The sequence below is a fragment of the Ochotona curzoniae genome, unplaced genomic scaffold (assembly GCF_017591425.1).
Source record: "Ochotona curzoniae isolate NIBS_2020 unplaced genomic scaffold, NIBS_Ocur_1.0 contig_908, whole genome shotgun sequence".
In the NCBI taxonomy this organism is placed as follows: Eukaryota; Metazoa; Chordata; class Mammalia; order Lagomorpha; family Ochotonidae; genus Ochotona; species Ochotona curzoniae.
Genome location: NW_024466607.1, coordinates 16,535,704 through 16,560,578, shown reverse-complemented (window position 1 = coordinate 16,560,578; position 24,875 = coordinate 16,535,704). Strand labels below are relative to the sequence as shown.

Below are 24,875 nucleotides of genomic sequence, written 5' to 3'. Positions count from 1 at the left end.
CTCCCATGTGGGTGCAGGGTCCGAAGGTTTGGGCCATCCTCGACTGCATTCCCAGGCCACAAGGTGATACAAATATTAACATATATAAACATTTATTTTTATTGGAAAGGCAGATTTATAGAGATAAAAACAGAGAGAAAGTTCTTCTATCTGCTGGTTCAGTCCCAAATGGGCACAATGCTGAGCTGAACTGATCTGAAGCCAGGAGCCAGGAGCCTCCCCTGGGTCATCCCTGTGGGTGCATGGTCCCAAGGATTTATGCCATTCTCTATTGCTTTCCCAGGCCACAAGAGGGAGATGGATGGAACGTGAAACAACTGAGACATAGACTAGAACCAATATGGGATCCAGGCACTTGGATCTGGGAGGATTAACCAAAGAGCCATAGTGCTGGGCCTAAAACATTAATAAATACTAGTATTTTTACAATCTTTTCACTGCTGTTCCATATTTACACAAAAATTTTAAATATTTGAGATTGTTCATGTAATATTATCTTTATAATGTAAATTTCTTTGTATTGGAAGAAGGGGTAAAGAGGATTTCTGCAACTCTCTCTTGCTGTCACTAAATGCTGCATACTTTGTAGGCATTCCCTCAGTGTTAGAAGCCAAAGGCTGGAATTGTTTCGGAGCAGTTAAGAATTGTTAACAGAAAATCATAATACACACTCTTTGTGTAATATAAAAAGGCAGGGTACCAATGATAGAAAAATAAAGTATCTTATAGATTTAAATGCATTTATTTCAACAAATAGACTGAATAGCATAATTTTAATTAAAATGTAAACTATCGTGGGTAAGGCTGTTAGTATATTGCTGATCTTATGTAAACTCAGACTTTTTATTTAAACATCTAAAATATCTAAATATGCAACAACATTGGAAAGATCACAAAAATAGTATTAATATTTACTAATATTTGTACCAGGAAACTCAAATTATAAAATTAACATTTAAAACACTTTCCATTTTTTATCACCATGCCATTTACACTTTTATTTAGAAGACAGTATTTTACATACATTATTTAATCACTAAAAGTCCAAAAATATACACTCATTCTTTGCTACCTGTGGAGGATTAGCTCCAGGACTGCCCATGAAAACCAGATCTGTAGAAAATCAAGTTCTTTACATAAGAAATGGTATAGTGTGTGCATACGACTAATGCACATTCTCATGTAGACATCAGATTATCTCTAGATGACTTAAAATAATACAATGCAGTTGTTTGAATCTGAAGAAACAAAACCCATAAATACAGAGTGCTGACTGTGTATGAAACAGTGTAAATTTTACAACTAGGAAACAAGAAAAAAGGACTGAGCAAACATTTATCCCCCTAAAACCTATTTTAGATAAAACAACTCAAGAAAAATCCAGACGGCATCTAAGTCAATAGGACCAGAACTGAGTCAGAATGTGTGCTCTGTGGTCGTTTAGCATACTCGGGGATGCGCCTTTTGGAGCCTGTCATGTCAAGACAGTCTAGCATCATGGTACCTTTGGCTTCCTTGTCCAGTTGATGACCCAACCATAAACCAACCGCACATTCTACATATTCTGAGGTTCTATCATGTATCAGATCAACAATGTTAGATGCCAGGAATATAGTACACCATTTTGTCAAGCAAATGCTCTTATCATGTTCATTCTCCCTCTGAGAGTATAGTGTGTGGTGGGACAATAATATGGAAGTACTGAGGTATAAAATGAGAATGGAGTTGGTTAGTACTGCTTATCTTTTATGTAGAACAGTCATTTTTGCATATTCTAATATTATAAAACACTTTTTATATTATACCATCTCTTTTTTCAAAACAAGAAAAGCAGTTTAAACAGAGTAAAGCAAGAACTAGAACATAGTTTCATGGCTTGGGATAGCAGAACTTTTCCCTTTCATAATAAAAGATCTACAAAATTCTTGTTCAGGTTTTTAATGACTACATCCTCCATTGGTGAAAGTAAAATACAGGGGAGGAAAGAGGAAGAAGGGTGGAGAGAAAGAAGGACAAAGAGAAGAAAGGTTGGAGTGGGGATACAATCTAGCAAAAGAGAGGAACAGGGAATAAGGGAGGGAGAAAAAAAGATGTGTTTCTGATTTTGGTTTATTAAAATGGATATATATATATATAAAATAAATATATATATATATATAAATATATATATAAAAATAAATACCCCCCACACGGAAGTTTGTTGTTTTTATTGCCATTATTATTGCTACTTTTGACAGTGAATAAGTTTTATTGAACCTTTAGCTTATAACCTGAAGTAAATGGAGAAATAGTTCTCCTTAACCAATGTTTTACATAGTTGTAATAAAATACTTCAAACTTCATGAATTTATAAGGGATTGCATTTCTCAAAAACTAGGGTCAAGTAAACAGGTCTTAACTCTTAATTTTCCAGTTTAGTTTTCCCTTGCAATAATGACAAATTCCAAGTTACATAAGTTTCTTCAAAGTTTTACCATTGTTGCTGATACCTTTAGTTCTGAAGCACTGATATTTCAATCAATATTCACTAATTCTCAGTTTTGCACTTGTTGGAATTTTGTCATCAGGCTGTCCTTCCTTTCTGTAAGACTATTCTGGCTCATTCTCTAGTAGAATATTCTCTTCTTTTAATTATAGTTACAGTGATTCATCCCATATGCTGACAATTTTGCCTACCTCAATTTTAAAAATTAAAGGTTTGGAAATTTTCTTCTTTTTGGAACTTGTTTGATTATTAATATCAAAAATGATCCTGCATACCAGCAGTGAACAACATTCACTTTTGTTGAGAATGCTGGTTCTACCTCCATTTCTTAAGAACAGGTTTTGTATATTTTGGCAGACCCTCATCCAGATAACTTCATACCGGGTCTCTTGGGGTTTATCTTCATAAAACATACTTTTCATTTGCTTAGACACTTATATTTTCAGAGCCCTTGAAATGCCTACTTTACAAAAGGTAGCTATAGGCTGTAACCAAGTGATATTTGTTTATTGTTCTGGCTTCATCTTTAATGTTTCTTAATAATTTACATTCTGCAAGAAAGAATCTCAGCTGTGATCCTACACAAACCTGGTAATATCCTTCTCAGGCAGCTCCTTGCTGCCCTGTGGTCCATGCCTGCTACAGAACCACTACTGTCATTTCCCTTCACTGTTTCAGCTTTCCTTTGCTATCCTACCGCCTCCTGAAGCAGAAACGTAGGGTCCCAATTTGTAGATAATGCTTATTCATATTTACCGTGTATCTACAAGCTGTGAAGCACAATGAATTCGTATTTTTAAAAGAAACACCACAAGACAATTTTTAAAGTATATTCTTAGTGAGGTCTAAAACAGAGGAATTTGAGCTAGAACAGATATCAGAAAATAATCTATATAATTTATTTTTTAAGATGTTTATTTATTAATTTTATTTGAAAGAGCACAAGAGATACTTTTAATCCATTGGATCACTCTCTAAACGCCTACAAAAGTCAGGACTGGGCCAGGTTAAAGCTAGGAGCCAGAAACTCCTCTGGGTCTTCCACATGAATGGCAAGGACTCAAGTAATTGTTTCCCTCCCCCCAGGTGTAATAGGAAGTTGGACTGGAAGCAGAGCACAGACACGCCAACATGGGACCTGTGCATCCCATGTTAACAGTTTTTTCCACTACATCTCAATGTCTATCACAAACCCAACTCTTTCTTTCCAGAAGTGAAAATACAAGCTGAGTTTCAGTGACTAGAACAAGTAATATATTTTGCTAATTAGAAGAAATAATTGCTCCTAACAAACATAATGAAATCAGTGAATATAACATTGCCCTTTAATTATTAAAGAGTTTTGATCAAGTACAGGTTCTGTGAGGACTGAATTATAAATGACACTGAGATGCCCAAATAATATTCATACTTACTCATTACCCCAGTCCAGACGTACAGTGATGTGTCGTTTAACTTCCCGCACCTGATCCTGAGTCAGGTGACCAGATAGGAGCTGCCTTCGCAGATCAATAAGTTCATTCATCACATGGCGAAGTTTGTAGAAAAGATCTACTTTGTGTTTCTGAAAGAACATTTTTGGTGTTGGGTGAAATGCAAAAGGGATATGGGAAGGGAATGAAAAGAGAAAGAGAAACAATTAAACTATGAAAAGTACTGATTTCTCTGAACCACTAAAGCAATGTAAAGAGCTTATTATAAAATCTTAAAGTTCTTAGTTCCTATTGTGTAAAAAATCTCTAAATTGTGACATTGGGTAAAGAAGCAAAATTGATCAGGATCATGCAAAAGTATTACTTATATCTACCTTATCCTGGGTTACTCATTTTCTAGTAAATCAAAACTACTACACTGAAGAACAGAAGGTTACACATGAGCCTGGAGCTGTTTTCTCTTACAGAAGTCACAATGCACATAATAGCAAAGACTTCAACCTTCTGGCAACAGCACCGTTTTTTTCCAGAAAGAATACTTAAGTTAGGAGAGGGAGGGGCAGGGAGAATCATTTTTCCTATTCAGAACTAACTAAGGTTTCCATACAAAGCCAATCTCTGGAGTGAGATTCACTCCTGCTTTCTAGACCTCATTTTAGTTTCTAATTAGCTTTTCAAACTAGCCATATGTTTCTAGTGTCTCAGATTTCTAGTTTTTTTTATGTTTAATAAACTGTGCCACTTTAATAAGAGTTAAATGGAAACATCTTATGGATAACATAATGATTTTAACTTTATCTAAGGGTACCAAGTAGATGCTTCAGAAAAAAGATGTACTTAGGAATATAAATCTAAAAACTGAAGTCTCACTGTTCACTTACAAGTAAAAATCTTGGCTTTAGAATCTTTAAATTTCTAATTTAGGTATGTACAGTTTAGGTAAAAATTAAAAATCTTGAAACATACTAGTCTACAAAGAATATTTTGAGAGACAAATCAATCAATATAGACTGTTATTAAAATATCTATATGGGATTCATCATTAAAAAAAAAAAAACAGTTGGGGGAAGGCATTTGGCCTTGCAGCTAAGACTCCAGTTAAGACGCCTGCATCCTATACCACCATACTCAGGCTGGACTTCCAGTTCTACTCTCAGTTCCAGCTTCCTACTAATGCATACCATAGGAAGCAGCAGGAAATGGATCGTGTAGTTGGATCCCTGTCACCCACATAGGAAATCAGGAGTGATTTTCTGGATCCTGGCTTTGGTCTGATTCAGTCCTGGTCTTTGTGGGCATCTGGGCAATGGACCAGCATATTAACAGCTCATTCTGTCTGTCTGTCTTACTCCCATCCCCTTAAAGAAAAGAAAGAGAAGAAAAATTCTGCTAAAATAAGCTTGAATCAGATGATCATGAAATTGCAAAGCAGTATAGTCAGGTGTTTTTAGAAAACAAGACAGGGATGTTGGGGCTGGAACTGTGGCATAATGGGTTAATACTTCATCTGAATTGCTAGCATCCCATTAGGGTACTAGTTTATGTCCTGGCTGCTCCACTTTCCATCCAGCTCCCTGCTGATGGCCTGGAAAAGCAGCAGAGGATGGCCCAAATCCTTCAGCCACTGTACACACATGGGAGATTTAGGTAAAATTCCTGACTTGTGGCTCCAGACTGGCCCAGCTCTGGCCATACAGGCCATGTAGGGAGTGAACCAGTGGATGGACAATTTCTCTATCTTCTCTGTAATTGTGTTTTTTAAATAAAAAATACATAAATCTTTAAAGAGAGAGAGTAAGAACAGTGATGTCATTAAAATCATTATTTGAAACTTCAGCCTGCCTCAGTGTTCACTATTGAGGGCATTTGGGGAATGAAAATGAAAGATCTTTCTCAGTCTTTCTCTTTCTTTGCCATTCTGTATTTCAAATAGATAAAAATAACATTTTTAAAAAATGATAAATTTAGAGTGACATTTGGCATAGCAACAAGATGTCTCCTGGGATGCCCACAATCCTGTATGAGAGTGTCTGGGCTCAAGTCATGTTTCTGCTCCCATTTTTTATCTTATTGTTAATGTGCAACCTGAGCAATTGCACATGCTGGTTCAAGTAGTTGGGATTCAGTGGGTGATTTGGACTGAATTCTTGGTTCCTAAGCATTTTATGAGTGAGTCAGCAAATGAGAGACCTCAGGCTATAGATTTATCTGTCTCTGTCTCTCTTCCTCTTTTCTGCCTCTCAAAATATGAAGTTTTAGAGAAATAATTATTGTACAATATTTTGCAATTCATGTATATTTTTTTGTAATACACATTTTCTATTCAGAGTTTAAAAGATTTCTCAGACTTAGAACAATGAATCATTGGGCATTTAAAGATTCACCCTATTAAGAGAAAGTACTTTCAACTTAGAGGATCTCAGGAACCAAGAATTCTAATTACAACAAATAACCTATTATCTCTAATTTAGTTGGCGAATAGATGAGGAAAGTTAATAAGCACCTTAGTAGCACATAACGATTAAAAAAGGAAGAATTCGTAGATTCCTGCCAGCTCAAAAGCAATATTAAGTGGAAAATTTCAGAAATGAACAAGTCATACATTTTAAGCTGGGTACTGCTCTGAGTAACATGATGAATTCTCACTCTGTTCACAGCCAGGAAGAGAATTACTCTTTTGTCCAGTGTGCCCATGCCCTATGCTACCTTCCCATTACTCACTTTGCAGCCATCACAGTTACATGCAGGGTTTGGTACTACGCAATTTCCAGATGAAGCAGTTTGTCCTTATAAGCAAACTGCATCATCTTGAAAACTGTGATACGAAGTCTGTGGCTCTGAGGGCATTTTTGTTTTAGAGCATGCAGACAGAAAATACGTAAATAAATAATTAATAGTTGTTGTAGTCCTGAGGAGAAAGAATAGACAATGAATAACCAAGGGCAGGCTATCTGTGGCGCACAGGGAGAAGCACCACATCAGCAAAAGTAATCAGGGAAAGGCTGTCTTGACAACTGAACCTTTGAGTTCATACCTGAATCAATTAAGGTGGTAACATTGGGGAACTCTGGGAAGTTTTTCAAGCATAAGAAGCAAGCACATAGACCTTAATGTGGCAGCAGACACAACTTGTTCAGAAAGAAAAGGGAGGCAAATGAACCAGAAGTAAATGAAAAGGTGGAGAGTGGTAATGACGCAGATCAAGAGGTATAAGGACGACATTAGAGCCTTTGTAAAACATGTAAGGGCTTTGGTATTTAAGCAAGATAGGAAGTTGCTGAGCATTTGGAGCAGGAACATTACGTGATCTGATTTAATCTTGAAAGAATCTCTCTTAATGCTCTGGTGTGTACAGACACTGAAAAGACAAAAAGAAAAGCAGAGATTCCAGTCAAGAGGCTATTTATTCCAACAATCCACAGGATGACATTTTTCTGGACAAGGAAAGAAGGATGATGTTAAGCATGGTTTGAAGTTTTGACATGTTTTGTAGATGGAGGTGCCAGGATCTTTGGATAGACTGAATGTGGTATATGAATAGTCAAGGATCAATCTTGTTTTGTGTCCTAGGGAGCTTGTCTGGAAAGAAGGAAAGAAAATTCAATTTTGGACATGCTGTGTCTGACATGAAATGGCAATATTTAGAAATCAAGAAAGTGAGGAGCATCTAGCAGAAGCTTTGAACCAGTAAGCAGTTAAAGGAAACACAAGAAACATGACATAGCACCAAATGAAAACTGGATTTTAATGAGGACTTTATCAAATGCACCAATAAGTTAATTGAATAAATATGCACTGAGAATTGGCTACAAGGTCTGATGTTGTGGTGGCCAACACTGACTGCTAAAAAGAATAGGTTGTACGAGACAACATTGATTGCTATAAGAACAAAAGGTTGAAGTGAGTTCAACAGAGAATGTGAGAGAAAGAAGGGAAGAAAGAGCATAGAGAACATTTTTGAGGCATTTATAGAAACTGGAAGCAGAGAAATGGGGCTGTGCTATCAAGGGAGTTTTTTAAAAGATGAAACAAAATTCAGGTTACTTATTTGTATGCTGGAGGCAATGAACTAGATGAGAGGGAAAATCAGATGACACAGGTGTTAAATCCTTGAGGAGCCAAGAACAGACAGTTCCTAGGAATAAAGGGAAGCATATGGCTCAGAACACAAGTTAGATACTCTATATACAATTGTCTTTCAATATCTAATCCTTCACAGACACCCAAATCAGCAGATGATCAAGTTCCTTACTTGGAATCACACGGTATTTTCATAAAACCCACCATATCTTCTCCATATACTTTTTAATTTGGGGTGATGCATACATAGTTGACCAGAGTATGAAGGGTCAAGGCCTAGGGGAAAGTAGGTGAGACCATAATTTCCAAATTTTCACTTTCTTCCTTCTGTGTCTGGGGGAAGAGGGGAGATTAGGGAAGAGGCTGCACACAGCCTCCCAACTGCCCCAGCACCTGCGGATAGGGTATGGTCACCCAATTTCATCACAGGGTCCCGAAGGTGGCACATGCTCCAATGGTTCCAATCAAGTGGTTTTAATAGTTCTGAAATGCTATCAATCTCCCTGATCCAAACATGAGGAAATATTTCTAAAGTTTACTGGCTGACACATTCCACTCCAGAGTCTCCATTCACCCAGATAATTGTTATCAACATTTGGCTAAGGCAGTTGACCAATTTGTTTTGCTCTCTTTTTTTCTCTATGATACCAGATGTCCTCTGTAGGCCCCAGTGGACTGGCATATCCTCCATGTGCATCTGGGCACACAGTCCACTGCTTTCCTTAGTCACTGAGTAGGCCCAATTCTGACACATGCACTCCACAGTCAGACCAAAGATCCTACAATTCTCTCCATGGTTGGAGTTCTGAGTCCAGTTGGGTAATCCCCAAGAAACCTTGTCTGAGGTGATCCCACACCTGACTCTTGTGTGCGTTTTCCAGTATGGCGTCTGACTCATTCCGTCAGCCATATCAGCCTATACACACTCTGGTAGTTGCAACTGCTGGGTCAGTTCTATCTCTAGTCCCATCTCTTACGTAAACCAATAGATGCTGCAGCCCAGCCCAACTCTGTGTACCACACACTCGGCCCTCAAGTACACAGGCAGGGACAGCAGCCTAGTCAGAGTAACCCCCATTAACTCTCACTAGGCCTGACACCAGCCCTGATTCCTATGCTTAGCAGTATGTGCAGCAGACTGGTCTAGTCTGTCCCACATCTCATTCATCTTTTGTACACATCAGTGGGCAATGAAGCCTAGCTCAACCCAATCAACTCCACTATCCAGCCCAGAACATGAGCATATCAGGGCAGCATGCTAGCCTAGTGCTCTCCCTTCCCTTCCTCTTACCCTCTCTGCCCAGGACCAAGCATGTGGTAAAATTCCAAGGCTGGCTCTGCCTGCCTAGATGTGAACCCCAGGTTTCGCATGCCACCACTGGCATTATCCCTCAGGTCTCAGCAAGCCCACACTCCCAGGCCCCCATAAGCCTGCTGCCCTTCAATCCAAGCAGGCACAGAAGGCAGCAGGCCCCTCCATATATTCCATATATTTCAGATCACTCATAATATTTAACACAAAATAAATTTTATGCACATAATAACTAACTACAATGAGTAAGAAATAATGAAAAGGAAAAATGTTTATGCGTGTTCAGAGCAGATGAAATATACTGTTATTTTTAGTCTGTGGTTGGTGGAATCCTAGTATGTGAAGGCCACTGATAAGCAGGGCTAACTGTAAAATCACAGAGAAGCAGGGGGAGCTGTAGCTCATCATAGAGGGGCCCACAGTCTCCCTAATGGGACAACTCCCTGCCTCAGATCTTGCACACTCCAGTTAGTTATTGTAGCCCTGCCCAGTCTGGTCTGTCCCCAGTCCCAGCTCTCACACTCACCAGCAGGAGCAGCGGCCCAGCAGGGAATTCCCACTACTCCCCTACTGGCTCGCACATCTTCCTGCTCCTTCCCTGGGTCTTGCATGTGCTGGTGAGTGCTGCGGCCCAGACTGGCATGGTCTAGGCAGTCTCACTTCAGCATTTGCTGGCGTTTCCCTGTTCTAGCTCTTATAAAAGTACAGAAAGCATGAAGAATTCTTAATAGATCCAAGAAAAAAGGATTCTTTCTGAGGCATAGTATAGTCAAACTGTAAAAAGTACAGGATGTAGAAAGAATTCTAAAAACAGCATGAGAAAAAAAATCAAGGACTTCTCAGTCTAAACTTACAGAACAAAAGCAAATGGGAATAATAAAAATCATTCAAAGGAAAAACAATTCCAGCCAAGAATACTATATCCAGCCAAGAAATCCATTATATATAAAGAAGAAATAAAGATTTTCTGTGGTAATCATTTGGCCTAGTGACTAATACGCTGTATGAACACCCGTATTTGAGTGTCAGGTTCAACTCTCAGCTCTGTTACTGATTCCATGGGAGACCTGGATTGAGTCCCCAGCCCTTATTTTCAACCTAATAGCCCAAGCCAAGATGGGAATTTGAGGAGTGAACCAGTAGATGAGAGCTCTGTCTCCAAAACAAATTAATTAAAAAAAAATTTTTAAAGCATGCATGACAAATCAAAAACTTATCAGATTTCCCATAAAAATGCTTAACAGAGTCTCACACAAGGAGCAAAAGTAGAACTATGCAAAAGCAAATATTATGCAAAATACAAATCTCAAAAGTGGAGCTGAACCACAAGAGAACGGGAAGATATCTAATAATTATTATCTTGATCTTCTAGTCATGCCAGAGGTCACATTCCACATGCAGGGCTGGAAGCTGTGCCTCAGGTCATGGGCAGGTAAGTGGTGAGCCATGCCCACCAGGCAGCAGGCAGGGGCCTAGGGCAATTGCCCACAATTTTTCCTTTATTATAATATGCCATAAATTTAGATACAGAATTTTTTTCATTTGTAATTTTTAGGACTAAAGTTCCACCTTTTTCCACTGTACTCATGAGGGTTATGTGGTCTCTTAAACTGAGTTGGACATTGCCTGATACTTCTCTCTCTCTCTCTTTTTTTTTAAGATTTAGTTTATTTTTGTTTGAAAGACAGATTGATAGAGAGAAGGAGAGACAGAGAGAGGTCTTCCATCTGCTGGCTTATGCCCCAAATGGGTGCAATGGCTAAAGTTGAGCTGATATGAAGCAGGAGCCAGGAGCTTCTTCCAGGTCTCACTCATGGGTGCAGAATTCAAAGCTTTGGGCCATCCTCCACTGCCTTCCCAGGCCAGAAGCATGGATCTGTATGGGAAGTGGAGCAGCTGGGACAAGAACCAGCGTGCATATAAGAGGCTAGCACTACAGGGTAAGGAGTAACCTGTTGAACCATAGCACTGGTCCTAATACCACTCTATTTTCTGAAAGAATATATTACCGTGTTATCATTTCTTTTTAGATATTATAGTGAAACTTTGTAGACCTTCATTTTTATAGGGGGGAGATTTTAAAATGACTGTCATTCCTTTCATACACACAATTTACTAAAAAATTCTTTCCTTCCATATCATTTTTCCAAATTAGTACTTTTGAATATGTGCATTTCAGAAAAGTTGTCAAAATTGTTGACATAAAAATGTTTAACACTTCAAAAATTAAAAGCAGAATCTCCCTATAATCTAGCAATCACAATATTGAGTATTATACAAAGGAAATGAAACCAAAGAAGACTTTCACATCTCCATGTTTTTTGGCAGTACTAGATATAATAGCCAAGCTATGTAAGCCAAGCTATGGAATCAATAATCAAGATATATTCATCAATAGATAAAAGGAAAAATAAGATATCTATATATCTTTAAAGATACAGTTATAAACATACACGCACATAATGGAGTGCTCTTCAGTCAAAAAACATGAAATCTTGTCATATTTCCAACATGGATAAGCCTACATTTATGTTAAGTAAAGTAACCAGGAACAGAAAGGTAAATATCACATGACTACACTTATATGTGGAATCTCAAACGCGTGATTCAGGGGCCAGGAAAATGGCTCAATTGGTTAATCTTCCACAGGCAGTCTCTGGCATCCCATATGCGCACTGGTTTGTGTCCTGGCTTCTCCACTTTCTGTCAAGGTTCCTGATTGTGGTTTGGGAAACCAATAGAGGATGGCCCAAAGCCTTGGGACCCTGCATCCACGTGGGAGACCCAGAGTTAAGTTCCTGGATCCTGGTTTTGGATCAGCTCAGCTTCAATCATTGTAGTCACTTGGGGACTGAACCAGTGGATGGAATATCTTTCTCTCTTACCTCATCCTCGCTCTTTAAATCTGCCTTTCCAATAAAAATAAATATATCTTTAAGAATAACATGTATTTTAAAACTTGAGAAGAGGATTTTTAACATTCTCACCCCAGAGAAATCACAAATCAGATGATGGATATGCTAACTATAATCAATACATAATATATACTAGTATTAATATACAACACTGTATTTCATAAATGTATATTTGTGTCAATCAAAAATAAAACAAATTCTAGAGTACACATTTAGCACAGTGCAGTCCAGATGCTGCTTGGGACACCTGAATCCATATCCTGCTAATGCATACCCTAGGAGGGTATGGTTTAAGGTTGGGTCCCTGACAAGAGGAGGCTTGTATCCCAACCCTGAAGAATCCTGGATCCTCATCAAGGACTATCAGCATGAGCACCAAGGACTACATCCCAACTACCAAGGAGACCACGGGGAATTGGAGTGCCCTCCGAGGCCAAGAACTCTGAGGTCATCCACTCCCGCTTGAATCTATCACATGGGATGGAAGAAGTCCAAATCCTCCCTCGCAAGATCCAAGAGCATCAGAACAACAGCCAAGAGCCCTGAGCAGTCTGCAGAAACAGAAGAACAGTAAACTTCCTTCAGGACTAGGGAGGGGAGCTCTCTCTGGTCCTCGCTTGGTTCCAACTTTGGGTCCACGTCCTCTCTAGCAATGACCATCAGGATCACTCTGGAAACCCCTCAAAACAAACAAATAATCAAACAAAAAAAACAAACAAAAAATCTAGAATAGATAGAGAACAAGGAAAGCCTAGAATCAGACAGGAAACGGTCAGTGCGGATTCACTTAATATCTTACTAGGTGGGACACAAAGATTAGTTACTCCTCACTAGGGCATTGAAGATTTCTCTGCACACCGCTCCATAAAACTGTTCTGCACCTAAACTGTTGACATAAGTCTTGTTAGAGTTATAAGCCAGTCTAGACTTCCTGAAAAAAAAAAAAAGCCAGGTTAAGCAAAATTACACTTTGACGGTATAAAAAGCTAAATACTACACTGAAAATAGACACGAGACAGCTGAATAGTAATCTATAGCCATTTTAAGGTGTATAGAATCCAGCTGTATATAAACTAAACTTGAAATGTCAATGAAGAAGTCACGGGATGTGGTTAAGAACTTGCATCTTTTTTTTTTTTAACATATTGGTTACTCAATACTATGTCCACTAATTCCATAACGTTATAAATTGTTGCTGATGTTATGTTGGGGCTTTTAATTGATCAGGATGATACTCGGCCGGCTTTACCTTCAGACCAGAGATGGTCTCCCCAAGAAGCCATTGAACTTATCTGGACTGTAAGATATTGGACTATATGCTTGGTATATACTTGCAGTGAAAGAATCTCAACTGAACTTGAACGGTGGCAATGCAGCAAGGTGGAGGAATCCACCATAGGGGGAAGGTTATGGGAGGGGTGGGAGGAATCCCAGTACCTATAAAACTGTGTCATATAATGCAATGTAATTAATTAAAAAAAAAAAAGGTTGGGTCCCTGGCACACCCACACGGAAGACCTGTACTGAATTCTGGGATCTTGGTTTCAGCCAGGTCCTTGTAGCATGCATCTGGAGAATGACCCAGTGTATCAGGGATTTCTGCCTCTCTGTATTTCAAAATAAATACAAAAAAAAAAAATTAAACAAGATCACTAGTTGAGAGTAAGCAGAATGGAAATGGGTATTGCAGATTTCAGAATAGAGGAAAGGGTGTGAAAGTTTCATAAGAGTTCACTCAAATTGACAAAGGAAACATAGTTTAATTGTTATGTAGCCTTGAGAGTTCTGCATAATAATTAAAAATGAAGTTGCTGACATTTTCCCTAACCCATTATAATGAAATGTACTAATCCTGAAGGCATTCTCTCTTTCTCTCTCCCACTCTCTTTCATGCACACATATGTATGTCACAATATGTATATCACACAGTCCAAATATTTGTGTCTCCCCAGAATTCATAATGAAATCCCAAGCCCCAAGCCAATGGTATTAATAATGAAGGTAGGGCCTTTGAGGAGATGAGTAGATCACAAAGGCAGAGCCACTGTAAGTGGGATTAGCGGTGCTAACGGTGTTCATTCATTCCTTCTATCATGTGGAGAGGATATAAACTGAAGAAGTAGGCTTTTCACAAGACACTAAACTTTCTGGTCTTAATATTAGATTCTTCAGATTCCAGAGCTTTGAGAAACACATTTTTCACTGTTTATAAACTGTTATATATGGTATTTTGTTACAGCATCTAAAGAAATGAAGATAGATAACATGTATGCATTTTGTGTGTGTTTATGCATATTCATTGTATATACATATATACACACACAATTCATACCTGAAAACATAAATAAGTGTAATATCTATGTTTCACATATATGAACACATACTATAACAATCTATACAATATGCTAATGCAAACTTCTAGGAATACATTAATGCAATCTTTACCTTTTTTGATAAAGAATTTCAGAAATTACATTTTCCAAAAATGAGTAAAATATCTTCCTTATGAAGTGCTCTTTTACACTTGATCTTAGCCAAAAGGCTGAGAAGCAATAAAGTGCTCTTTTACAATAATGTGAGTTTAATACTCCCCAGCATTAAGTGTTGTCTACTTCTTCATATCCCACCCATATCCGGGCAGGCTCAGAGACTTCTCTGGCACACAAAACAAAACAAAACAAAACAAAACAGGCCTGAATTACGCCTGTTCTTAAGTCTTTGGTAGTCTGGCTGCCTCTTCTTCCTGCATTGTAGATGCAAGTGAGTGCTCCAGTGAGTGAACCACCTTCAAAGCTGGTTTAGACTAGCCTTCCGAGGATTGATTACAGCCCTTACCAATAGTGTACAATACAGAATGAGAAATGCTGAGTGAAAAATGCCCAACTTAGCTCATTCTCATTCCACCAGAGAAGATTGAAAGATAACAGTCACTTTAAGTTAGAATATCAAAACAGTTACATGGTATTTGTTATCCAATACAAAAATTAGTTTTTAACTACGTGGCTTACCCCATACCTATTATTTAAAGGTACACTAAGAATTAAATGGATCATCAGAAGGCAGCCCAATGTGGCTTCAAACTCTTTTCAATCCAACTCTATGACCTCTTTAATCAGACTCCCTGGTACTGGCAAGGCCACCAACATTGTGATGATATTACACTGCTCTCCTGGGTTTATTAGCAGAAAGCATAACCAAACACTTAAGATGAGTAACCTGAATGACTAGCATCAGAGTTAAATTTTGATGGGAGTGGGGTGGGCCGATAGCAGTTAAGACTCCACTTAGGACACGCTTCCTACATTAGAGTGCCTGGGTTCAAAGCCCCAGCAACTAACTCCCCAGTTTCCAGCTTCATCACACTCTTCACCCACTTTTGCACGCCCAATGGCATTTGCAGGCATCTGGAGAGAAGACCTGTGGGTGGAAATTCTCTTTTAAATGAGTAAATAAAAATTTTAAAACTGCTTAGTACCACAAGAAAGTTAAATACTCCACTCAAGAGAAATACTATTCTTCTTCTCAAAAGTCTGCTCCTTGGTAAACTAAAATAAGAGTATAACTAGGGTGACAAAAGAGAAGAAATGGGAGGCACAGGAGAGAGAGGAGGGAAGAAAAAAAATATATAGAAATGTGTAACTTCTTAGAAACAAAGAGAGCCACTATGCAACCTCTACAAAATTATATTTGCCCAGTATCAGTCACAGAATATTTGGAAGGTATATTAAGAGTCCACAAAACCCATAAATTATCAATGTTTTAAACTACTTCATAACCATATGCCAAGAAAAACTTGCCTCATCATTGTGAAACAATTCATGAAAAAAGTATCTGAATATTAACTCTTTTATTTAAAAAAATCATTACAACTGAAGTATTTGTAATCCAATATGAAAAGTTGTGTCACAATGTCTCTAACTTAATAAATGAGCTAAATTACAGAGTATCCATGATAAAGTATGCTATATACACTTGGAGACTGATTAATAAAAACTACTGCAAAATTACAAAACTCCAATTAAGAAAAAATCATATGAAAAGCACTATTCCCTTCAAATAGAATATATGTCCTGTTACTAGTGCTGAAAATTTGACAGGAAAATCAATTTAATGGAGACTAAATATTAGGTTTAAGTTTCAAGTTCCTAAGAGAAAATTATTAGGCATTTTATATAAGCTTTTCTTTTCGAACTCTGATTTGTACACAGAGATATCATATTCTCTCACTTTCACTTTAACAAACTAATCAAGAATATGAGTTTATTCAAAATTCTCCAGCATTCTTTTCATTACTGTGATACTAATAATCAAGCCTTTCATTAAAAAAGAATCTCTAATCTTATTTTAATTCTTTTACACTTCAAAGCTCATCCTAGTATAATATAAAAATCTCTGAATTACAGTACTTACAATTCTAATGGCTTTTATACCAAAAATATCTTGAATCCTAGGAATTTGAACTTTCACTTTAGGTTACTAAACTATGTATTTATTTAGCAAAGGAATGCAACTAAATACAAAAGATAGGAATTTTGTCACCCGCCCCAATACATTCATCCTATTTCTTTCTGATTTTCAATCATATATACAATAAATACTAACACAAAGAAATAATTTGGAATCTCATTTTCTGCTCACCAATGGGGATGTGTGTACAATCTATTTTTTGCCATTCATATTTGCTTTTCAACTTCTTAAGGATCAGAATGCCATCCTACTTCACCCTCATCCCAAATTGGACCTCTTTTATGGATCTGATTGCCCCAATAATCCCCATATAACTTCAAATCATTCTTGTAAAATAAATATTTGCAGAACTAAAAATTTTAAAATGGTTTCTATATTAGTTTATGTAAAGTGATCATTTTTTATGCCCTACCCTATACTAGATATCAATTGGCAGGGATGAAGCCAACAGATAGGGAATTTATTAGTGATACAAAACATGGAGGCTATGGTTGCTGAAGTTCCGGACACTCATTCACAATTCTGAATAGGATGAACTTACCAGTAATGGGCAGTGGGCAGGCTGAGGCATTCTCAAGCTCACAGTCAACCCTCTACGCAAGAACGAACAAACATCTGTACTTAGAGACAGTCCTTAATCTGTCTCAGTTAATTATTTCTTCTTAGATAGGAAGAGCAGCACTAACCCTTTCCCCTCCCCAAAATGTTAAAGATGAAAGACAGCTAACTCGACAGAGAACAGAAAACTAACAACTAATACATGGGAGTGTGATGGAGTCCATAAATGGGGAGATAGGAAGCCTGGAGGAAATCAGTAAGAAGTAAGTCTACTGTGCCTTTGCAGAAAGGCTCTAGGATGAGAATAATTGGGGGGAGGGCAGGTGGGTGGCACAGTAGCTGAGTGGCTAAAGTTCTTGTTTGGCACATGCTGCAATCCCATATGGGTGCCGGTTCTAACCCCAGCTGCTCCCTGCTTATTGGCTGAGAAAATAGTCAAGGATGGCCCAAAGCCTTGGGATCCTGCACCCATGAGGGAGACTGGGAAGAAGCCCCAGGTTCCTGGCTTTAGATCAGCTCAGCTCTAGCTGCTGTGGCCACTTGAGGAGTAAATCAGTGAATGGAAGATTTTCCCCTCTGCTTTTCCTTTCTATCTGACATTCCAATTAAAACATAATTAATCTTTTTTTTAAATAATAAATGGGATTGGACTGAAACGCAACAGGTGAATTGGTTAAATATCTTTAAACATGTGACTAACACCTTCAAATTACTATCCCCATCACATTCTGCCAAATCACTTTCTCTGATAGCTGCTCCCTCAAAGGTTAAGATTCAGGCTACAGGGCCCAGCATGGTAGCCTAGTGACTAAAGTCCTCGCCTTGCACACACCAGGATCCCATATGGGCGCTGGTTCTAATCCTGGTGGCCCTGCTTCCCATCCAGCTTCCTGCTTGCGGCCTAGGAAAGCAGCTGAGGACAGCCCAAAAGCCTTGGGACCCTGCACCCGTGTGGGAGATATAGAAGAGGCTCCTGGCTCCGGACTGGCGCAGCTCCAGCTGTTGCGCTTACTTGGGGAGTGAATCAGCAGATGGAAGATCTTCCTCTCTGTCTTTCCTTCTCTCTGTATATCTGCCTCTGCAATAACAATAAATAAATCTTAGACCAAAAAAAAAAAAAAAAAGATACAGGCTACACATAAGAGTTCACTATGAGTAACTAAGGGGCACCATATTCAAAACAGGTAATTATGTGAGACTACGCAGTGAATAGTGGGACATCTAGTATCCTTTCCATAGTTTTCAAAATATATTTCCCTTAAAGGAGAACAGAAGATTCTTCATTGGGAAAAGTCAACCTTGAGGGAAAGATCAACAAATACTGGCAGCTGCTCTTCTTCTCATATAAAAGTCAGGCTTCCTCCTAACTACGGCAATGCCCAACAATTAATAAGTGCAAGTCTTATTCACAGAGCTTTATTTAAACACTTCAATTTCTTATTCGTAAATAGTAATAGAAAGAAACTATCATTTAACAAATAAAGCTTCAAACATAAACAATGGGTACCAAAATAACAAGAAAATTTAAACTAGATGAAATACACACAAAACCAGAAGCAGAGGAAAATTAAAAAAAAAAAAAGTAATTAATATTTTCAGAAGAGTTGCCATGAAAGGAGGATAGGTTTAATAAATGAAGAAAAAACTCAGAGACGCCAAATAGTTTTAGGAAATTAAAAACAGAGGAGAAAAAATTTAAAATAAGATTCAATACAATGATGAAACACAAAGTTGAGGAATACTGCCAGAAAATATAACAAAAAGACAATGTAATGTATTGGATAAATGGGGGATTGAATGCAAGGAAATTAGCAACACATTCTAGCCTGTCCAACATTAGTAGGAGAGTTCCAGAAAGACAGGACTATAAAAACAGAAGGGATAAAATTGCCAAAGGTACAAGTAAATGTCCCAGAACTAAAGAAAATGAGTTTCTAGGCTGAAACAACTGGTTGAATATTCAGCAAAATCAAAGTAACAAAGTTACAACTAAGACTCATCTATGTAAAATTTCAGAACACAGAGAACAAAGATATGATCCTAAAATTTTTCATAGGAAACAAGCTGTCAATAAAGAGTTAGAATTCCAATCGATGTAGAAAAAGCATCTGATAAAATACAACATTCTTTCATGCTAAAATCTTTAAAAATTGGGTAAAAAAGGAGCATTTTTCAACAAAATCAAGGCAATATATTTCAAACCCACAGCCAGCATAATATTGAATGAGAAAAAAATGGAAGTATTTCTACTAAGATCTGGAACCAGACAATGATACCCACTTTTACCATTGCTCTTCAGTATGGCTCTGGAAGTATTAGACACAGAAAAAAGAATTAAAAGGGAAACAATTAGCAAAAGAGGAAGTCAAATTATCTGTTTGCAAAAGACATGTTTCTATATACAAGGAAATCAAAAGACTCCACTAAGAATGCATAGGAGAGCTTGCAGGATATAATGTCAATATAGAAAAACCAATAGCATTTGAATACATAGACATTGTGATAAAAATCTTGTAAGATCAGTACCACTGACAACAGTTACAAAAAAGTTAAATATCTTGAAATAAATTTAAGGATGTGAAAGATCTCCACATGAAAATTACAAAACATTAAAGAAAGAAATAGAAGACGAGGCCAGAAAAATGGAAAACAGCACTCTGAGCTGAATTTTGTCCTCTATAATGAGGAGATCATTAAATGACCCTAAAACATAAAGAAAATCAAGACAAACGGGAAAAGATTGCTCAGAAATATGAAATATTAAGGCAAATCCTAAAAGAGCTGAAAAATAAGTATAGAGTAGAATTTACGAATGTGAAGAGACAATAAAAGGAACAGCTATCACAGAACTTCAAAAAGTTCATGGAAATACATATAAAGAAAAAACTGCATAGATTTTAGAAACTTTCTGTACATACACAAACTTTCCACTCTTCAACAAACTTTTTGATGCACCTTCATGCTTTTCATTAACCATCTAGCAGTCTTTTGTAGCCATAAGGGGTTTGGAGGAGTGCATGCTGAGACCTGATAACCCTGCTGTGTTCCTTGGGGTGCCTTCAATCTTCAGGAAGGCCCCGGGACAGCACCCTTAGAATGTGGCCTATGTGACAGGCTCAGCCACAGTACTCTCTAGTCCACTTCCCTTTATGCTTGCTTTTAGCCTTGGAAAACAACTGTAAGTTATGACCTAGAAACAGAATGTAAGTTCATGAGAAGTAGGAAGCACTGCCTTGCATGTTTATAACTACCAAATTACATAAACTATGTCTCACTAACTAGAGGATCAGGTGTCCTTGTAGCCAATATATTCTCATGATTGTCTATTCTTTAAGGTTGTTTGGAGGCCTGGGTAGAAGGGATAAAATGAAAGCTTGCAAAATAAACATTTTGCCTTGGACTCCTGATCCTTGATCCCCTGTGTCATTTTAATATAACAATGCTTCTGCATCCCAAGTTCCAGCTAGATTCATAGTCTTTTATAATCACATATTTACCTACATATTTATATATATGCATATATATTGATCTTTATAAGAAGATGAAATTAAAAAGCTCCTATCATAAAAGACCCTTTTCCATCCTTTACACCAAGTGGGTTATTATAGATCACAGATTTAGGCAAAGTCTCAATCCAGTCCCCTTTGCTATTCATTACTTTAAATAACAAATGGAACCAGTCAAATTTTGCTTATGATCCCCTTCAGAATCAACACAAAAGCTAAACCATTTACTCATCTTGTTCACAGAGTGAGAAATGAAAACACATTCCACAGCAGAGGACTGCCCTGGAGAAAGCTTTGTCTCTTGACTACAGTCTTCTCATAGCTGCCATACTCTGGTTACAGTACATACACAGCAGATTGATAGCAGCTACTCTGTCAACCAAGCCCCTTTAGGGTTTAATTTACCCTGCTGCTGCGTAGAAAGGGAGAAGGCAGAAAATACCTATATGCACGCAAGTTATCTAGAGATGCACATAAGATGCATAGAGATCAGGCCTTTCATTTAGAGTCATTATTCTAAGGGCCTCCAGGAGCTCACAATGCAAGCAAGGACTGTATGGTGCTAAATTCTAACTCTATATTATTCCTTTTCAATGGCTTTGTCTTCCCTACTGGAGAAAAAGGCAGCTGAGAACTTTAAGCAAAATTCAAACAATGGTTTTCTGACGTCTATTAAGATAAAAGTGATTTTTATCCATGGTTCTGCTAATGGTATATCACATTAATTAGTTTGTATATATTGGATCATTCTTGCATCTAAGTGATATAGATCATTTGGTTATGGTGTATATTCCTCACCATGTGCTACTGAATTTGGACTATGAATTTCTTTTTTCATATTTGAGGAAGGTTATATTTTTTATCTAAACGAAAGTCAAAGGTGTAATGCCCTGCTAAATAAATAGCTCAAGAAATAAAAAAAACTAAAACACTAGAGTTTATGGGCCCATACCCTGGTGTAGTAAGCTAAGCCTTCTCCTGAGGTGAGCACCAATTCGTGTCCTGGATGCTTCACCTCTGATCCAGCTCCCTGCTTATGACTAAGGAAAGCAGCAGAGGATGGCCCAAGCCCTTGGGCTTCTGCACTCATGTGGCAGACCCAGAAGATCCTGGCTCCTAGCTTCAGATCAGCTCTGTCCATTGCAGTCATGTGGAGAATAAGCAAGCAAACAGAAAATCTCTTCCATTGTGTCTCTCTTCTCTGTAATTATGCCTTTCAAATAAAGATAAATCTTTTTTTAAAACATTTACTTATTTTTATTGCAAAGTCAGATATATATATAGAGAGAGGAAGAGAGACAGAGAGGAAGATCTTCTGCCTGATGATTCACTCCCCAAATGACCACAATGGCTGGTGCTGCGCCAATCCAAAGCCAGGAGTCAGGAACTTCCTCCAGGTCTCCCATACGCGTGCAGGGTCCCAAGGCAGTGGGCCGTCCTCAATTACTTTCCCAGGCCACAAGCAGGAAGCTGGATGGAAAATGGAGCAGCCACAATTAGAACTGGCGCCCATATGGGATCCCAGTGCATTCAAGGCGAGGACCATAGCTGCTAGGCTACAATGCTGGGCCCAAAAATAAAGTAAATCTTAAACGCACACGCACACTCATACACACACAGAACTGCTGCCTCTCTGAAAAAGAGAAAGGAAAAGAAAGAAAAAGGACCATAATTCAACAGGAATTCAGGCCGGGATTATAAACAATAATAAAATAAGAAGATGTAATTTCACTCAAATACAGTAAATTTTAAAATACAGTTCATTAAAATTATAGCAGTATAACAGTAGAAAGTGATGAAGGACAGGTGCCTGGTGCAGCAGCTAAGTTGCTACTTGGGAAAGCTACATCCCTACATCCCATATTCAACGACTTGTTTTTCAAATACTCTGCTTCATATCCAGCTACCTCCTAACGTGTACTTGGAGAGGAAGCAGGAATGTGGATTCCCACTATTATGGATGGAGTATCTGGCTCTTAGTTTTGATCGGGCCCAGCCCTGGCTATTGCAGACATTTTAGAAGTAAACTGCTGGACAGAGGCACTCTCTTTGTCTCCCTTTCTGTCACTCTACATTTCAAATAAAAAAAAAAGCACACTTTTTTAAAAAAAGAAAGTGGAGATGTAGGAAATGATCATTCCAGATAGAAGAATCAGCAGGAATCAAGATCCAGACAGAAAACAGTTCAGTTCATTGGCAGACAGGCAAATGGAATAAAGGAGTAAGAGGGCATCTTGATCAGGAGTGACATCTTACTCAAAAGGCAATCAGAACCACTGCTTAGGCTGACCACTGAAGGGCCAATGATCCCACATTCATTTTAAAAAGACTTCATCTCTATCCTGTGAGAGCAGAAAAAAGAGAAGAGGAAATAAAAATGCCGTATATATCTAATTTTTCCTTTCTTTTTAATTTAGATTGGTGTTAACACAGTTTTCACCCAAGAATCTTTTTTTTTTTTTTTAGTACAAAAAGAAGTAAAAATGAAGAAAGCTTAAGACTTAAGATACAGAGACAAAAATAATGTGGCTTATTGGCCAACCATGCACGGTATGAGTAAGGAAAAGGAACTGAGGAGATTTGCATGCAGTCTGGTGCTATGGTTGGGTAACAGTTTGGAGGCCTCTCGAGGTTCACAAAAAGGGACTGGTCCCCAGGGTGGCACTACTGGAAGGCTGTGGAACCACTAGGAAAGTGACAGAAACTTTATGAGATGGGATCTAGTACAGGAGTTCCTTAAGAAATTGGAAGTATTCCTTTGGAAGGAACTAGGGGATACCAGATTCTGTCTGAGATGTGACCAGCTACTCTAATACACACTCCCTGGAGGTACAACATTCTAGAACTTCCAAAACTATGATCTACATAAACATCTCTTTTCCTTATAAATTCCTTATCTCAGTTATGGTGAAAAAAAGATGACTAAATACATCTTGCAAAAATGTGTCCAACAATATTTGATAAAAGAATGGCTAAATAAATTGTTGGTCCCATTATATAGATTCAGTGCCTAACCTTCTGAGACTCTGCCGAGTCTCTAGATTTAAACAACCTCCTTATTGTCTTTCAGTACTGGAATCTTTCAGATGTACTTTCTCTTCCTGACCCTCCTTCCTGAGCTGTCTTCTCTGATCCCCAACTTATAGGAAAGCCTGTAGCTCTACTGTGTATTACTGATTAAAAGTATTCACATTGTTTTATTGCCTTCTACCACTTCTCTCATGTGAGCCTTTCCTTTCCAAAGTCTGTTCACATTTGGAAGTCTGGGACCATTTTTTGTATGTATGTGCATTTTCTTCTCTCTATCCTACCTTTTTCTCCTAATTGCCTAATTCAGTCCTTTTAGGAGTTTAATAAATCATAGCAGCTCACAAAGTATTTTTAGCTGCAAATATAATGGTTTTTTTTCTTGTGTTGCTTCAAATTGTAAGTGGTTCAACCATCCTATTTTCCTCCCTGAGTTCTAACATGTGGGCCTTCTGCACCCCACCATTGCAGACTCCATGCTCTAGTTGTCTAGTACATAGTGTGTTCTATGTTAAACTTAACAATGCTACAAGAATGATGAACAGCACTGCATTGCATGAGCAACATCTTAGTCTTATTGCTAAAGGCGGTATCTAAATTAAATGTTAAATTTTATAGATGGCACTATTTAAACTGTTAAAATATATGCACATTTGAGTCTGTTCAAACAAAAGCAGCTAGAACTCCTCTCAGATAGCTACAATTTGGGCTGTTCTTTATAAATATCAGAGGTTAAGTCAGCTGATTTCCAAATAAATGTAATCACTTGAAGGAAACGATTTCTCTCACTGCAAAGATAAAGAAATATGTGATGGTATAGAACACTATACTAAAAATAATACTAAACATGAGAATATAAGGCCTTTTGTTGTTTCAGAAACAAACATTGAGGTTTTTTTAAAAGATGTATTTTTGTTTGTTTGAAAGTTAGAGTTACAGAGGGAGAGAAGAGGGAGGGAGGAAGAGAGAGATGTAGAGAGGGAAGAAGGGAGGGAGAGAGAAAGAGAATGACAAAGAGATTTTCAGGTGCAGGTTCTTCCCCCAAACGGCTCTCATTGCCAGGGCTTAGCTAGGCTGAAGCCAGGAGCCAGG

At 37.9% G+C, this 24,875-nt stretch overlaps 1 protein-coding gene and 1 pseudogene across 1 annotated transcript in view; both read right to left on the bottom strand.

Moving 5' to 3' along the window:
• DOCK3 (dedicator of cytokinesis 3) overlaps positions 1–24,875 on the bottom strand; it is a 251,319-nt gene that overhangs the window by 136,330 nt on the left and 90,114 nt on the right. The window contains exon 6 of the mRNA XM_040994546.1: positions 3,901–4,049. Coding sequence (XP_040850480.1) covers positions 3,901–4,049 — 149 coding nt within the window. The remainder of the gene's footprint in view (positions 1–3,900; positions 4,050–24,875) is intronic.
• On the bottom strand, positions 14,625–14,779 carry LOC121166182 (annotated as a pseudogene).